Source organism: Dendropsophus ebraccatus, chromosome 4, assembly GCF_027789765.1.
Source record: "Dendropsophus ebraccatus isolate aDenEbr1 chromosome 4, aDenEbr1.pat, whole genome shotgun sequence".
NCBI lineage: Eukaryota > Metazoa > Chordata > Amphibia > Anura > Hylidae > Dendropsophus > Dendropsophus ebraccatus.
Window position 1 is genome coordinate 2,223,045 of NC_091457.1, and position 17,520 is coordinate 2,240,564.

The 17,520-nt window shown below is 51.1% G+C and overlaps 1 protein-coding gene across 11 annotated transcripts in view; it reads left to right on the plus strand.

Annotated features, from left to right (window-relative positions):
* The window catches only part of SOX6 (SRY-box transcription factor 6), a 425,495-nt gene that overhangs the window by 360,646 nt on the left and 47,329 nt on the right, over positions 1–17,520 (plus strand). For 9 of the 11 annotated variants that reach the window (XM_069964997.1, XM_069964998.1, XM_069964999.1 and 6 more), the window contains 3 exons: positions 7,194–7,343; positions 14,210–14,417; positions 15,386–15,567. In XM_069964997.1, coding sequence (XP_069821098.1) covers positions 7,194–7,343; positions 14,210–14,417; positions 15,386–15,567 — 540 coding nt within the window. The remainder of the gene's footprint in view (positions 1–7,193; positions 7,344–14,209; positions 14,418–15,385; positions 15,568–17,520) is intronic. The other 2 variants (XM_069965003.1, XM_069965001.1) reach the window with 1 other exon arrangement.

Here is a 17,520-nt window from a genome sequence, read left to right on the forward strand (position 1 = left end):
ACTTTTGTAAACAAGCTAGAACTTAGGGCCCTATTCCACCGGACGATTATTGTTCGCATAATTGTTAATGATTAACGATCTCAAATGATCGCTATTGCGAAAGACCTGAAAACGTTCACTCATTTCCATGGAACGATAATCGTTACTTATTATCGTATTTGCGATCGTTTTTCTTCGCTATTTCTTCGCTATTGCGTTCGTATCTACTGCGAACGACATCTTATTCAATGCGAACGATTTGCGAACGTTTTGCAAACGAGCAATGATAAAAATAGGTCCAGGTCTTATAAAGCGATTAACGATTTCTCGTTCGGTCGTTCATCATTAACTGCATTTCAACCGAACGATTATCGTTTAGATTTGAACGATTTAACGATAATCTGAACGCTAATGGTCCGTTGGAATAGGGCCCTTAGTTGTGAGCTCTGCTACATGGGTAGCGGCGGAGCATTGGCTGCGCCTTTGTTCCTGCGTCTTTCTGGCTGGTGGCAGGGCAGAAGTTTGTCTTTCTTGTGGAGTTCTTCTTTGGAGGAGGTTGCGGGGCCGCGCTCACTCACATCAGAGGCATGAAAGGAGGCAGATTTGAATATCAGAGGCTTTTGTGTTTGTCGCTGGATGCGGTATTCTCTTTATGTACACAGGACCTGTGATTGTGCGGCTACTTTAAATATTGAAAATGATTTCCTATTCATATCATCTTTATTAATAGTTCATCAGCTCAGCTCTGGCTTTGATATCACACTGGAGACACATTATACATTTCCTATGTATGACTGTACCCTATGGAAGCATGGCCCCCTATAGTGACTGATGACAAACCCAGCTCTGCTACATCTGTATGTCCAGTACAATAACAGTAGATGTGAGAAAGCGAGCTGCACAATGTAACAGGCTCCATATACATGACCGCCATACGCTGAGCAGCTGCTACTGATAAATGAGAGGGGGGCGGCCTCAGATTACCTGTGCCATTATAAATATATACACACAAGCAGAGTGGTAACAGGGTGTCATTATCTAGTACCCTGAATGTCAGTGTGTCATTACCCTGAACCCCTAGTATCAGCCTATGGTTCCTGGGATGTGCTTCTCTGGGGGTGAGCGGCGGGGCAGTCTCTGTGGAGATGAGCAGTGGGGCAGTCTCTGTGGAGGCGAGTGGCGGGGCAGTCTCAGTCTCTGTGGAGGCGAGTGGCGGGGCAGTCTCAGTCTCTGTGGAGGCGAGTGGTGGGGCAGTCTCAGTCTCTGTGGAGGTGAGCAGTGGGGCAGTCTCTGTGGAGGCGAGTGGTGGGGCAGTCCCAGTCTCTGTGGAGGCGAGTGGCGGGGCAGTCTCAGTCTCTGTGGAGGCGAGCGGCGGGGCAGTCTCTGTGGAGGCGAGTGGTGGGGCAGTCCCAGTCTCTGTGGAGGCGAGTGGTGGGGCAGTCTCTGTGGAGGCGAGTGGTGGGGCAGTCCCAGTCTCTGTGGAGGCGAGTGGCGGGGCAGTCTCAGTCTCTGTGGAGGCGAGCGGCGGGGCAGTCTCTGTGGAGGCGAGTGGTGGGGCAGTCCCAGTCTCTGTGGAGGCGAGTGGTGGGGCAGTCCCAGTCTCTGTGGAGGTAAGCAGTGGGGCAGTCTCTGTGGAGGTGAGTGGCGGGGCAGTCTCAGTCTCTGTGGAGGCGAGTGGCGGGGCAGTCTCAGTCTCTGTGGAGGCGAGTGGCGGGGCAGTCTCAGTCTCTGTGGAGGCGAGTGGCGGGGCAGTCTCAGTCTCTGTGGAGGCGAGTGGCGGGGCAGTCTCAGTCTCTGTGGAGGCGAGTGGCGGGGCAGTCTCAGTCTCTGTGGAGACAAGCGGCGGGGCAGTCTCAGTCTCTGTGGAGGCGAGTGGCGGGGCAGTCTCAGTCTCTGTGGAGACGAGCGGCGGGGTAGTCTCAGTCTCTGTGGAGGCGAGTGGCGGGGCAGTCTCAGTCTCTGTGGAGGCGAGTGGCGGGGCAGTCTCAGTCTCTGTGGAGGCGAGTGGCGGGGCAGTCTCAGTCTCTGTGGAGACAAGCGGCGGGGCAGTCTCAGTCTCTGTGGAGGCGAGTGGCGGGGCAGTCTCAGTCTCTGTGGAGGCGAGTGGCGGGGCAGTCTCAGTCTCTGTGGAGGCGAGTGGCGGGGCAGTCTCAGTCTCTGTGGAGGCGAGTGGCGGGGCAGTCTCAGTCTCTGTGGAGACAAGCGGCAGGGCAGTCTCAGTCTCTGTGGAGGCGAGTGGCGGGGCAGTCTCAGTCTCTGTGGAGACGAGTGGCGGGGCAGTCTCAGTCTCTGTGGAGGTGAGTGGCGGGGCAGTCTCAGTCTCTGTGGAGGCGAGTGGCGGGGCAGTCTCAGTCTCTGTGGAGGCGAGTGGCGGGGCAGTCTCAGTCTCTGTGGAGACGAGTGGAGGGGCAGTCTCAGTCTCTGTGGAGGTGAGTGGCGGGGCAGTCTCAGTCTCTGTGGAGGCGAGTGGCGGGGCAGTCCCAGTCTCTGTGGAGGCGAGTGGCGGGGCAGTCTCAGTCTCTGTGGAGGCGAGTGGCGGGGCAGTCTCAGTCTCTGTGGAGGCGAGTGGCGGGGCAGTCTCAGTCTCTGTGGAGGCGAGTGGCGGGGCAGTCTCAGTCTCTGTGGAGGCGAGTGGCGGGGCAGTCCCAGTCTCTGTGGAGACAAGCGGCGGGGCAGTCTCAGTCTCTGTGGAGACAAGCGGCGGGGCAGTCCCAGTCTCTGTGGAGGCGAGTGGCGGGGCAGTCACAGTCTCTGTGGAGGCGAGTGGCGGGGCAGTCTCAGTCTCTGTGGAGGCGAGTGGCGGGGCAGTCTCAGTCTCTGTGGAGGCGAGTGGCGGGGCAGTCTCAGTCTCTGTGGAGGCGAGTGGCGGGGCAGTCCCAGTCTCTGTGGAGACAAGCGGCGGGGCAGTCTCAGTCTCTGTGGAGGCGAGTGGCGGGGCAGTCTCAGTCTCTGTGGAGGTTAGTGGCGGGACAGTCTCAGTCTCTGTGGAGGCGAGTGGCGGGGCAGTCTCAGTCTCTGTGGAGGCAAGCGGCGGGGCAGTCTCAGTCTCTGTGGAGGCGAGTGGCGGGGCAGTCTCAGTCTCTGTGTTGGCGAGTTGCGGGGCAGTCTCAGTCTCTGTGGAGACAAGCGGCGGGGCAGTCTCTGTGGGCTCGAAGCAGGAATTACTTCCTTCGGAGGGAGCACAATGAGTTGCTCCTTAGTTACTGGAATCTATATTTCTCCAAGACAGAAAGAAATAAAATCCAGACTCTGCGGCGTTAATTGTTAATTCTTCTATGCTGTCTCTTTCCGGAATCGTATCATTTCCCCCGGAGGAGGTCAGGATCCTTAGTGTGGATTTATATCACCCGTCCCCTCCCTGTGTCTTACACCGGATGGACAGAGAACTGGGTACAAACAGCCGCCCATATGTAATATGGAGAAGGGACAGTGGTGTTCAATAGACTCCTCTTATGGGAGCCAGGTATCTTGCAGTTTTCCTTGGCTATTCACCCAGTAGTTCAGGTCAATGTATCCATAATACAGCTGTAATAGATCTGGCACCATATCTGTCATTTGTAGATCATGTGGGGCCTGTGCACCCAGCTAGACTAGAGCTTATTATGGAGGCCACGCAGTTACCAACCAGCTTCATAAGTGGACCGCTGGGCAGTGGGTCCCGGGCTGACTGGTCCCATGTCACTTCTGTGCACACTATTTCTGGTGTATAGAATCCATGCCTGTACCAGCTTTGGGGAAAGCTGAGCCATTGGTGTGTTAGGACTCGGGTCAGGGGCCCAGGAGCCAGGCCTAAGACATCTGCTTTGGGATGTGCGGCCGGTAGCACGGTCCCTTTCATCTCACCCTCACAATCCTTCACAGATGTAGGGGATATTTTTAAGTTACAGCATCTGTGTCCCTGGCACACACCACTGGCAGAAGCTCCGGTTTGCCTCTGGCGCTGTCACATGGCTCGGCCACCGCGTCTGCCAGTTGCTATTTATCTTACCTTTCATTCTTGACTTTGCTCATTTTTATGTTGTAAGTGCAATGCCCTCACAGTCTCGTCGGGGGGAACCTGTACGCCTCACATCCATCTTTTCAGGGGACGCTAATTAGGAGCAATATGTTGATCAGCCGCGGCTATGTTAATTAATTACAGCAAAGGCTTTGCAGCGTTGGGGGAGGATTTTTTTTTTTTTCATATACATTTTTTTTGCACAATTTTATTTTTTGCAGCAGCGACACCAAAGCAAAGTGGGATTGGCCTCGCAGTCACCTCTTTGTGTTTCAGTCGTCTGAACCCAATTACTCATTGTCTCCATTGCTGAATATTCGGCGGCATAAATAAAGTATCACAGATTTGCATATTTTATTTAGTACAGTGGCAAATAATGTTTCTTAACTAGGTCTCAACAGACTTTTCCTTTTTACTTGAGAGAGAAAAAAAATCCCCCAGAGCTGTTGTTTTAGGACATTTTCACCAAAGGAAGGAGAACAAAAATCTGACTCCAGAGTAGAGAGGGAAACGTCTGAGAAAATCACGTGGTGGCTCTTTATTATTGACGGATACGGCACCAATATTCCTGAGAAGTTTATCAATCAGGTTTATCTGTGTGGAGATCATCACAATGGGTGACTATTCTATTCGCCACCACTATTTACCATCACTCGCCACAGAGTTCCATATCAATGTTAATAATTTGAATGTTCTGTCCAAAATTCTGAACAAAGTAGAAGAATATGCTGAGCTCTTATTAGGGGAATGCCAGTGTTAGAACCCCATTAAAGTGCGTCAGGTGCCCTTGACGTCCGGTGGGCAACCAGTGACATTTTTTCCCATAGTTGCCACAGCATAAAACAAACAATGGTGTGAAGAACCCAGCCTTAGCTGTGCAGTGTTACAGGTATTCCGGCCTCGGCTGTGCAGTGTTACAGGTATTCCGGCCTCGGCTGTGCAGTGTTACAGGTATTCCGGCCTCGGCTGTGCAGTGTTACAGGTATTCCGGCCTCGGCTGTGCAGCATTACAGCTATCCCGGCCTCGGCTGTGCAGTGTTACAGCTATCCCGACCTCGGTTGTGCAGCGTTACAGCTATCCCGGCCTCGGCTGTGCAGTGTTACAACTATCCCAACCTCGGCTGTGCAGGGTTACAGGTATCCCAACCTCGGCTGTGCAGGGTTACAGGTATCCCAACCTCGGCTGTGCAGCGTTACAGGTATTCCGGCCTCGGCTGTGCAGCATTACAGCTATCCCGGCCTCGGCTTTGCAGTGTTACAGCTATCCCGACCTCGGTTGTGCAGCGTTACAGCTATCCCGGCCTCGGCTGTGCAGTGTTACAACTATCCCAACCTCGGCTGTGCAGCATTACAGCTATCCCGGCCTCGGTTGTGCAGCGTTACAGCTATCCCGACCTCGGTTGTGCAGTGTTACAGCTATCCCGGCCTCGGCTGTGCAGTGTTACAACTATCCCAACCTCGGCTGTGCAGGGTTGCAGGTATCCCAACCTTGGCTGTGCAGCGTTACAGGTATCCCTGCCTTGGCTGTACAGTGTTACAGCTATCCCAACCTTGGCTGTGCAGTGTTACAGGTATCCCGGCCTTGGCTGTGCAGTGTTACAGCTATCCCAACCTTGGCTGTGCAGTGTTACAGCTATCCCAACCTTGGCTGTGCAGTGTTATAGCTATCCCAACCTTGGCTGTGCAGTGTTACAGCTATCCCAAAATTGGCTGTGCAGTGTTACAGCTATCCCAACCTCGGCTGTACAGCGTTACAGGTATCCCAACCTTGGCTGTGCAGTGTTACAGGTATCCCAACTTTGGCTGTGCAGTGTTAGAGCTATCCCGACCTCGGCTGTGCAGGGTTGCAGGTATCCCAACCTTGGCTGTGCAGCGTTACAGGTATCCCTGCCTTGGCTGTACAGTGTTACAGCTATCCCAACCTTGGCTGTGCAGTGTTACAGGTATCCCGGCCTTGGCTGTGCAGTGTTACAGCTATCCCAACCTTGGCTGTGCAGTGTTACAGGTATCCCGGCCTTGGCTGTGCAGTGTTACAGCTATCCCAACCTTGGCTGTGCAGTGTTACAGCTATCCCAACCTTGGCTGTGCAGTGTTACAGCTATCCCAACCTTGGCTGTGCAGTGTTAGAGCTATCCCGGCCTCGGCTGTGCAGCGTTACAGCTATCCCAACCTCGGCTGTGCAGCGTTACAGCTATCCCAACCTCGGCTGTGCAGCGTTACAGCTATCCCAACCTCGGCTGTGCAGCGTTACAGCTATCCCGGCCTCGGGTGTGCAGCGTTACAGGTATCCCAACTTCGGCTGTGCAGTGTTACAGGTATTCCAGCCTCGGCTGTGCAGCGTTACAGCTATCCCAACCTCGGCTGTGCAGCGTTACAGGTATCCCGGCCTCGGCTGTGCAGCGTTACAGGTATCCCGGCCTCGGCTGTGCAGCGTTACAGGTATCCCAACCTCGGCTGTGCAGCGTTACAGGTATCCCGGCCTCGGCTGTGCAGCATTACAGGTACCCCAACCTTGGCTGTGCAGCATTACAGGTATTCCGTCTCGGCTGTGCAGTGTTACAACTATCCCAACCTTGGCTGTGCAGCGTCACAGGTATCCCAACCTCGGCTGTGCAGTTACAGCTATCCCAACCTCGGCTGTGCAGCGTTACAGGTATTCCGCCTCGGCTGTGCAGCGTTACAGCTATCTCGGCCTCGGCTGTGCAGTGTTACAACTATCCCAACCTCGGCTGTGCAGCATTACAGGTATCCCGGCCTCGGCTGTGCAGCGTTACAGGTATTCCGCCTCGGCTGTGCAGCGTTACAGGTATCCCGGCCTCAGCTGTGCAGCGTTACAGGTATTCACGACTTAGCTGTGTTTCCTGTCTCACTTCAATTATTCATTGTTATATTGAACATACAGCCGTATTTTACGGTGTGCTGTAAACATAGCCTGAATGTGTGCTAACTTTGAAAATGAGAAAATTGGGATCTCTAAGCCTTCTCCCCGTACAACTTGGGAGATTGCTCAAAAAGTTCACTTGCTTGCTTATACCTTGTCCATTTTTACTATTGGCAAAGATTTAGTGTTCCATTAAAGTCTTCTCCACCTGTATTATTGCAGTATACGTTCTTGTACCGCAATTTGTAATTGTTGTATCTGACATCTGATTGTTCTATACGTAAGAGGGATATTGAGATCCCAAGGATTAATCGGTCATTGCCATTTCTTTTACAGCAGATCTATGCCGCACAGCTCGCCAGCATGCAGGTGTCTCCAGGAGCCAAAATGCCGTCCACACCTCAGCCACCAAACTCTGCCGGAGCCCTGTCCCCCACTGCAATGAAGAGTGAGAAGAGAGGGACCAGCCCTGTGACACAGATAAAGGTAAAGACCGCTGACTACTATACAGCCTCCTCCAACCCGGTGACTACTCTACAGTCTCCTCCAACCTGGTGACTACTATAAAGCCTCCTCCAACCTGGTGACTACTCTACAGTCTCCTCCAACCTGGTGACTACTCTACAGTCTCCTCCAACCCGGTGACTACTCTACAGTCTCCCCCAACCCGGTGACTACTCTACAGTCTCCCCCAACCCGGTGACTACTCTACAGTCTCCCCCAACCCGGTGACTACTCTACAGTCTCCCCCAACCCGGTGACTACTCTACAGTCTCCCCCAACCCGGTGACTACTCTACAGTCTCCTCCAACGCGGTGACTACTCTACAGTCTCCCCCAACCCGGTGACTACTCTACAGTCTCCCCCAACCCGGTGACTACTCTACAGTCTCCTCCAACGCGGTGACTACTTTACAGTCTCCTCCAATTTGGTGACTATTATACAGTCTCCTCTACTCTGGTTGACATGGGACAATAATAATGGTGCCTGCTGTGATATGTCCAGCAGGTCGTTAGCAGGGTACAGGGGTTTTGGGGTTTATCTGGGGTCATAATTTTCACCTTTCTCATCCGTTTGATAATTGTCAGCCTATAATAGAGGCGTTGGATGTAGATGAAGCTCCTCTAAGGTGTTGCCATTAGGCAATGTGACGTCATTCAACCTACCCCATCCATAATGACAGGCGTGTTAGTTACAGCAGAATCCTATACCCATGGTTTCATGTCACTGGTGCGCAGCTCGTGTCATGATCTCCTGCAGCACCTCCACAACAGCTGCATCCACTTATACAGGACATTAAAATATTAGGAAAATAAATCAGAGAAAACGCTTTATTAAAGAAAATAGTCACCATGGAGACAGCCGATTGATTTGGTAACAAAACGTGTCCCAGACACTCTGCCCGGGCCTGCAAATTCTTCAGACAAGGTTGCAGCATAAGAGACGCTCTGCACGCCGGCAGCCACAGAGATGGCTTATTTACTAGAACACAGTCAACACCTAGACAAACACCCAAGTGGAATCTGTCCAAGGCAGAGCCTTAGGAAACTGACAGATGTGTAGCCGCTGCACCGCAAAGACCATAAGGAGGGGACCAATGACCTAAGGAGGCAAAGTACATAAAGTGTTATTCCAGTTCTCCTCCGAGCCCCATAACCAGAGCGGCCTCAGCCCCGTCAGATGTGGAGACTGGAGGCTGGCGCTCACCTGTCAGCGATTTATCACACTCACCAGGAAAGACAATTCCATATTCTTATATAATGGAAAGTTCTGTCAGCTTGCTAACACTATCAGTGTAGAGAAAGGAAATCAATCTGGAGCGTGAGATCACAGAGGTTGTCTACACTAATTTATTGTGATAAACCCTCAGCTGGCATATGTACAGTATTTGTTCAGGAAAGGTCTTCAGCCTATGGATATAACCATGATGGATGCCACTCTCTATCACACTGATAAAGCTTCCTAAACAGAATGCTGATTAGATTTTCTCAGCCGATGCTGAGTTATCGATGGCCGGCGATGAGTTATCGATGGCTGATGATGAGTTATCAATGGCCGACGATGAGTTATCGATGGCCGAAGATGAGTTATCGATGGCCGACGATGAGTTATCGATGGCCGAAGATGAGTTATCGATGGCCGGCGATGAGTTATCGATGGCCGACGATGAGTTATCGATGGACAACAATGAGTTATCAATGGCCGAAGATGAGCTATCGATGGCCGATGAGTTATCGATGGCCGACGATGAGTTATCGATGGCCGACGATGAGTTATCGATGGCCGAAGATGAGTTATCGATGGCCGGCGATGAGTTATCGATGGACAACAATGAGTTATCAATGGCCGAAGATGAGCTATCGATGGCCGACGAGTTATTGATGTCCGACGATGAGTTATCGATGGCCGACGATGAGTTATCGATGGCCGACGATGAGTTATCGATAGCCGAAGATGAGTTAGCGATAGCCATGGGAAGTTTGAATTTTCCACTGAGCTTTAACGGCTGGTGGTAAAACCATCATGAAAGTTGTATCAGGGATTACTAGACATCACATGGTATGCATGGTATACATTGAGCGATCAGTGAAGGCATTGTGTGTTTGTGGAGGATTACACAGTGTCACATCAATATAAGGGAAACGTATTGTTGCTTTCTACAAAGAAAACATGTCTGGCTCCAGAAACAGACGACCATCAGCCGGGACACATTTCACTACATTCACCATGTGCTGCAAATAAATAAAACATCCCAAATTCTGCCAGAATCCCAAGATCCATCTACTACTCTTATCTAAAGGTAACAGAGGCAGACAAACCACTGTATGGAGGCACTAAACGCCAGTCACATGGTACAGGCCCTCACCATAACCCAGGAATTATTCACCAACACCTCCATTATTCAGGAAAGCCACACACCTTCTACTAGAGTGACAACCATTCATCTATTACTGCTGACACCCAGCCTGTATATCATGTCTATAGAGAGGAAGTCACAGCCCTGTCCCCTGTATATCATATGTATAGAAAGGTAGTCACAGCCCCGCCCCCTGTATATCATGTGTATAGAGAAGTGGTCACAGCCCCGCCTCCTGTATATCCTGTGTAGAGAGGTAGTGAGAGCCCGCCCCCTGTATATCCTGTGTATAGAGAGGTAGTCACAGCCCCGCCCCCTGTATATCCTGTGTATAGAGAGGTAGTCACAGCCCTGCCCCCTGTATATCCTGTGTATAGAGAGGTAGTGAGAGCCCGCCCCCTGTATATCCTGTGTATAGAGAGGTAGTCACAGCCCCGCCCCCTGTATATCCTGTGTATAGAGAGGTAGTCACAGCCCCGCCCCCTGTATATCCTGTGTATAGAGAGGTAGTCACAGCCCCTCCCCGGTATATCCTGTGTATAGAGAGGTAGTCACAGCCCCGCCCCTCTGTAAATAAATTCAGTAGTGTGTACAGCGGAGCTTACATTAGGACACCACAGTCTGCTCCACCTGTGTATCATCCCTTCAGTGAGATCATACAGACTTTGTAAGGTTTTCCTCACCATTATAAACAGAATTTCGGTGGGGAGGCCATGTGCAATCACCTGACTAGAGGTTTCATGGACAATTTGTCTGTCATGTAAATTTTGTGAGACGTACAGAGAGTTGTTTATGAAGCGCCATTTGCTGGATGAAGCTCTCACATATAAATATACAAGATAATGGCGGCCATTACAGTGCCCTACACCAATGCCCCCTTACACAAAGCCTACAATACATTCAGTCTCCTGTATTGCTGTGCCAGTTCTCACTGTAGTCCTTGCATTCTATTCATGAACCTGTAAGATCAGAATGAACAGAGCTACAAATCCTTCCCAGATAGTGGAAAATACAGAATAATAAATCATTATCGCCAATTCCACTGTGACTCCTGCAGCATGGTGAGGTTCCCCAGCGGCTGGCACAGTTGTGGTTCTGCCTCTGCACCAGACACGGTGATACAGTATTCAGGATGCACGCCTGATGGACAGACACCAAGTTAAACTCTAGCGGCTGACTCAGTTTCCTGGTGTCAGTGGGCACTGCACACTGTGAAGGTAGTGGTGGGCAACGTGTGTCGGCTGCCAGGCTCTGAATGGACACAGGATAATTATTCTGGGTTTCCCTGTGGAGATATTTTCTGCATATGTCCTGCAAATATTCAGGAGTATCAGAAGTGGAGGGGACCAGATACACTAAGGCTGTGCAAGCGGCCCACATAAACTGTGACTGTGCGAGCGGCCCACATAAACTGTGACTGTGCGAGCGGCCCACATAAACTGTGACTGTGCGAGCGGCCCACATAAACTGTGACTGTGCGAGCGGCCCACATAAACTGTGACTGTGCGAGCGGCCCACATAAACTGTGACTGTGCGAGCGGCCCACATACACTGTGACTGTGCGAGCGGCCCACATACACTGTGACTGTGCGAGCGGCCCACATACACTGTGACTGTGCGAGCGGCCCACATAAACTGTGACTGTGCGAGCGGCCCACATAAACTGTGACTGTGCGAGCGGCCCACATAAACTGTGACTGTGCGAGCGGCCCACATAAACTGTGACTGTGCGAGCGGCCCACATAAACTGTGACTGTCCGAGCGGCCCACATAAACTGGGACTGTGCGAGCGGCCCACATAAACTGGGAGTGTGTGAGCGGCCCACATAAACTGGGACTGTGCAAGTGGCCCACATAAACTGGGACTGTGCGAGCGGCCCACATAAACTGTGACTGTGCGAGCGGCCCACATAAACTGTGACTTTGCGAGCGGCCCACATAAACTGTGACTGCGAGCGGCCCAAACTGTGACTGTGCGAGTGGCCCACATACACTGTGACTGTGCGAGCGGCCCAGGTACACTGTGACTGTGCGAGCGGCCCACATAAACTGAGACTGTGCGAGCAGCCCACATATACTGCAACTGTGTGAGTGGAGCAGACTGGATACTTAGTGACTGTGTGAGTGGAGCAGACTGGATACTTAATGACTGTGTGAGTGGAGCAGACTGGATACACTGTGACTGTGTGAGTGGAGCAGACTGGATACACTGACTGTGTGAGTGGAGCAGACTGGATACGCTGACTGTGTGAGTGGAGCAGACTGGATACACTGTGACTGTGTGAGTGGAGCAGACTGGATACACTGACTGTGTGAGTGGAGCAGACTGGATACACTGTGACTGTGTGAGTGGAGCAGACTGGATACACTGACTGTGTGAGTGGAGCAGACTGGATACACTGTGACTGTGTGAGTGGAGCAGACTGGATACACTGTGACTGTGTGAGTGGAGCAGACTGGATACACTGTGACTGTGTGAGTGGAGCAGACTGGATACACTGTGACTGTGTGAGTGGAGCAGACTGGATACACTGTGACTGTGTGAGTGGAGCAGACTGGATACACTGTGACTGTGTGAGTGGAGCAGACTGGATACACTGTGACTGTGTGAGTGGAGCAGACTGGATACACTGTGACTGTGTGAGTGGAGCAGACTGGATACACTGACTGTGTGAGTGGAGCAGACTGGATACGCTGACTGTGTGAGTGGAGCAGACTGGATACACTGTGACTGTGTGAGTGGAGCAGACTGGATACACTTACTGTGTGAGTGGAGCAGACTGGATACACTGTGACTGTGTGAGTGGAGCAGACTGGATACACTGACTGTGTGAGTGGAGCAGACTGGATACACTGTGACTGTGTGAGTGGAGCAGACTGGATACACTGTGACTGTGTGAGTGGAGCAGACTGGATACACTGTGACTGTGTGAGTGGAGCAGACTGGATACACTGTGACTGTGTGAGTGGAGCAGACTGGATACACTGTGACTGTGTGAGTGGAGCAGACTGGATACACTGTGACTGTGTGAGTGGAGCAGACTGGATACACTGACTGTGTGAGTGGAGCAGACTGGATACACTGTGACTGTGTGAGTGGAGCAGACTGGATACACTGACTGTGTGAGTGGAGCAGACTGGATACTTAATGACTGTGTGAGTGGAGCAGACTGGATACACTGTGACTGTGTGAGTGGAGCAGACTGGATACACTGTGACTGTGTGAGTGGAGCAGACTGGATACACTGTGACTGTGTGAGTGGAGCAGACTGGATACACTGACTGTGTGAGTGGAGCAGACTGGATACTTAATGACTGTGTGAGTGGAGCAGACTGGATACACTGTGACTGTGTGAGTGGAGCAGACTGGATACACTGTGACTGTGTGAGTGGAGCAGACTGGATACACTGTGACTGTGTGAGTGGAGCAGACTGGATACACTGACTGTGTGAGTGGAGCAGACTGGATACGCTGACTGTGTGAGTGGAGCAGACTGGATACACTGTGACTGTGTGAGTGGAGCAGACTGGATACACTGACTGTGTGAGTGGAGCAGACTGGATACACTGTGACTGTGTGAGTGGAGCAGACTGGATACACTGACTGTGTGAGTGGAGCAGACTGGATACACTGTGACTGTGTGAGTGGAGCAGACTGGATACACTGTGACTGTGTGAGTGGAGCAGACTGGATACACTGTGACTGTGTGAGTGGAGCAGACTGGATACACTTACTGTGTGAGTGGAGCAGACTGGATACACTGTGACTGTGTGAGTGGAGCAGACTGGATACACTGTGACTGTGTGAGTGGAGCAGACTGGATACACTGTGACTGTGTGAGTGGAGCAGACTGGATACACTGTGACTGTGTGAGTGGAGCAGACTGGATACACTGTGACTGTGTGAGTGGAGCAGACTGGATACACTGTGACTGTGTGAGTGGAGCAGACTGGATACACTGTGACTGTGTGAGTGGAGCAGACTGGATACACTGTGACTGTATTTACACGAGTTGAAGTGTTGCCTGTATTGATGGAGGAATAAAATGTACGTTTTTAGCCCAGTCTGCGGACACATCTTAGGACTGACCAGTGAAGTGATGATACAGACCAGTTGCATCCAGGAAGAAGCTGCGACTCGGCGCTCTACACTGACTGGATGGGAATAGGAATAATTCTCTGTCAGTGCCCTGGGTTAATTTAGATCTTAGAAAACACATTAAGACGTGAGCTGTAATGTGCAGTAATTCAGATTTTAATTTGGCAAAAAGAAGTTAGGAGCAAGCGTGTTGATGTAAATACGGGGCCGAGGCGCAGAATTAATGAGGCATCGTGAGGTGGCGTCTCGGAGGGCGCACGTAATTAGCTTCCTTTGTTATTACAGCGGGAGACGCTGCCATTGTCTGGGAGGTGTAAAGCAGCGGCAGCGTTGTCTTAAGTGCTAATGTGCCCCATTTATCTGCTTTTAATCATTGTTTATGTGAAATCCCTGCAGGATGAAGCGGCACAGCCTCTGAATCTATCAGCCAGACCGAAGACGGCAGAGCCCGTAAAGTCTCCCACATCGCCGACACAGAACCTCTTCCCGCCCAGTAAGACCAGTCCTGTGAGTTTATCGAACAAGAGCGGCATCCCCAGCCCTATCAGCGGAGCCCTGGGCCGAGGATCCTCCCTGGGTAAGAGAAGTCAGGACTCCAGTCAGTGTAAGTCCTGCACTCATCCAGCTTTCTCTGACATAAAGTTGGCATGTTGGTGGTTATTGCTTGGGTGACCGGCCTACTCCAGTCTTCACCCAGCCTTACTACAGCATCATGACACACAGGGTTCTGGGAAGGCTGAGGGCACAAACCTGCAAAAGCTGTCATGGCAGCCATATTGGAGGCTTAAGCCACAGTCAATGTGTTCTGATGCTACCCTATGAAAATGCAGCATGCCTGAGCCTTCTCTCCACCGACAGATGAGGTCCCCATCACAAGGTGGTACGATATGGTTATGCCTCTCAGAATGTCATCTTATCATCAGTTTTTCTGGTTAGTCACCATCCCTGGGAACAACCATGACAAGTGCAGATAATTATATTAACTATAATGGTGACTTGCTGAGGCGGCCAGAATAAACAAGGTCCCTATTCCATCAGAGTGATTCACCTCCCTGTTCTGTGCACCAAAACAAGGCGGCTATTAGGAGCGTGAGGAATCTGACACAGAGGTAAGAGGCTGGAGAAGATTAGTCTTACGGATACAGTATGGCCATTGTCCCCTCGCCAAAATGATGGTCGGTAAAAAAAAAAGGTACAAAGTAAGACTGAGCCCTGAGTACAGCGGGGTTACCAGGGAGAAAAGGTCGGGCCACAGGTAACAATCTGTACATCGATATCCAGGAATTGGCTAATCGCTGCATTCATTATGGGCAGACAGATGACATCACCGCGCCAAGTCTTTTATTTGATATCAATGTGACACATTGCAATGAATAGAAGTGTCGGAATAGACGTCCTCTATAGACATGCAGTTATCAAGGGCCCTGCAGCTGAGGGGCCCAGCTATTGTTGAGATGCAGTCTTACTTTAGCTATGAGGGCACCATGTTGCTCTCCTGGTGGGTGCTATATGTTGTATGCTCCATGTATATATATAACTGTACATTGATACATCCCCTCCTTTTCTCCATAGATATCCTCTCCAGTCTTAACTCTCCCGCTCTCTTCGGAGACCAGGATACAGTCATGAAAGCCATACAAGAGGCTCGTAAGATGAGAGAGCAGATCCAGAGGGAGCATCAGCATCAGCCCCATGGCCTGGACAGCAAGATGCCGCTCAACAACATCGGCCTGAACAACTGCAGAGGTGACAAGGTAACCGCTCTATGTCTGTAGTCACAATGTAAGAACCACGAGGCACATCACAGGCCAATGGAGTCTGGGCCCTGGGGGTTACAGCTTAAGGCAGATGGTTTTATTGTTATGTGATTTAGGGCGACTTTAGAAAAACATGGGCAGCGATGACGGCCGTGCTGCTATATAGATGTATACAGTATCACCTTCTATAATCTGTTCTTAGTCTTCTATACGATCATTCTACCACGTGGTACAGAGCGGCATCACATGACAGAGTGGGCTGCTTGCTGTAGGCTCCAGGAGGCACACTCCTCATCCTATATGAGGATCAGCTACTATCACTCACAGGATTCTGGATCAGTGGGACACTCAGGAGGAGTAGACTCATGTTGCACAGCTGCCAAGGATTGGGTATACCTGTGCTACTGGCATCTGCCGACTCAGCGTACGGCTTCAGTTTTGCTTTAGACCTCAGCGCCTCTATTCAAACACAACTCCCATCTTACCGCCATCGCTATTCCTCCCATTTCATTATTAACTCCGCCCCCCAAACCAAAGAAGCCAATCCACGGCACTGCCTCCCCCGTCATGAACACACTACACTATGGCTGCACGGCTCCTGTTACATAGCGGGCACTGCTGCATAATACGATGTGTCAGGACATGATTCTGCTGCTCTACAATGAGATGAGGTGTGTCACCAAGGATTGCTCCTCAGGGTGTGTGTGCCGGGGTCATTTCCATACCAGCATATAGGCTCCACAAACAGCACTCACACCTGGGGGATCTGCTCATTGCATTCTCCATCATACAGAGACAACAACTTGTCATAGGGAAGATTCCTGATCCCAACATGCTCTCACAATGCCACAGCTGCAGAGCATGCTCAGGGGTCAGAGGTCGTCATGTAAGAAAACTATCCTCCCCTGCAATATATGCCTTCATGTAAGGTGTTAGGTGTCTGTCCATAACAATCTGCAGAATAGTGAGGGCAGCTCTGGGGTATAATACAGGATGGAACTCAGGTTTAGTAATGTAATGTATGTACACAGTGACCTCACCAGCAGAATAGTGAGTGCAGCTCTGCAGTATAATACAGGATGTAACTCAGGATCAGTAATGTAATGTATGTACACAGTGACCCCACCAGCAGAATAGTGAGTGCAGCTCTGGGGTATAATACAGGATGGAACTCAGGTTTAGTAATGTAATGTATGTACACAGTGACCTCACCAGCAGAATAGTGAGTGCAGCTCTGCAGTATAATACAGGATGGAACTCAGGATCAGTAATGTCATGTATGTACACAGTGACCTCACCAGCAGAATAGTGAGTGCAGCTCTGGGGTATAATACAGGATGTATCTCAGGATCAGTAATGTCATGTATGTACACAGTGACTCCCACCAGCAGAATAGTGAGTGCAGCTCTGGGGTATAATACAGCATGTATCTCAGGATCAGTAATGTATGTACACAGTGACCCCACCAGCAGAATAGTGAGGGCAGCTCTGGGGTATAATACAGGATGGAACTCAGGTTTAGTAATGTAATGTATGTACACAGTGACCTCACCAGCAGAATAGTGAGTGCAGCTCTGCAGTATAATACAGGATGGAACTCAGGTTTAGTAATGTAATGTATGTACACAGTGACCTCACCAGCAGAATACTGAGTGCAGCTCTGCAGTGGTGATCCAATTAGTTTTGGGTGTGGTCCTGCTGTGTGAGGCTGTGCGAGTCTGCTGCTCCTGAGCTCCAGGCAAGGAAGATCTGCCCCTGGGCCTGCTCTCTCCTCCCCAGGGAGGGAGCAGGTTTTCAGGCATGAGCGAGCCAAGGAGAGTCCCAACTCCTGCCCCCCGAACCAGGTCCGTGGGGGGCAGAGGAATCCAGCGACCAACAGAGGGAATACCATCAGAGGTCCAAGGGCTGAGGCGTTCTACTAGGAGGTGCAGCGATGCTTCTCCAGCCACC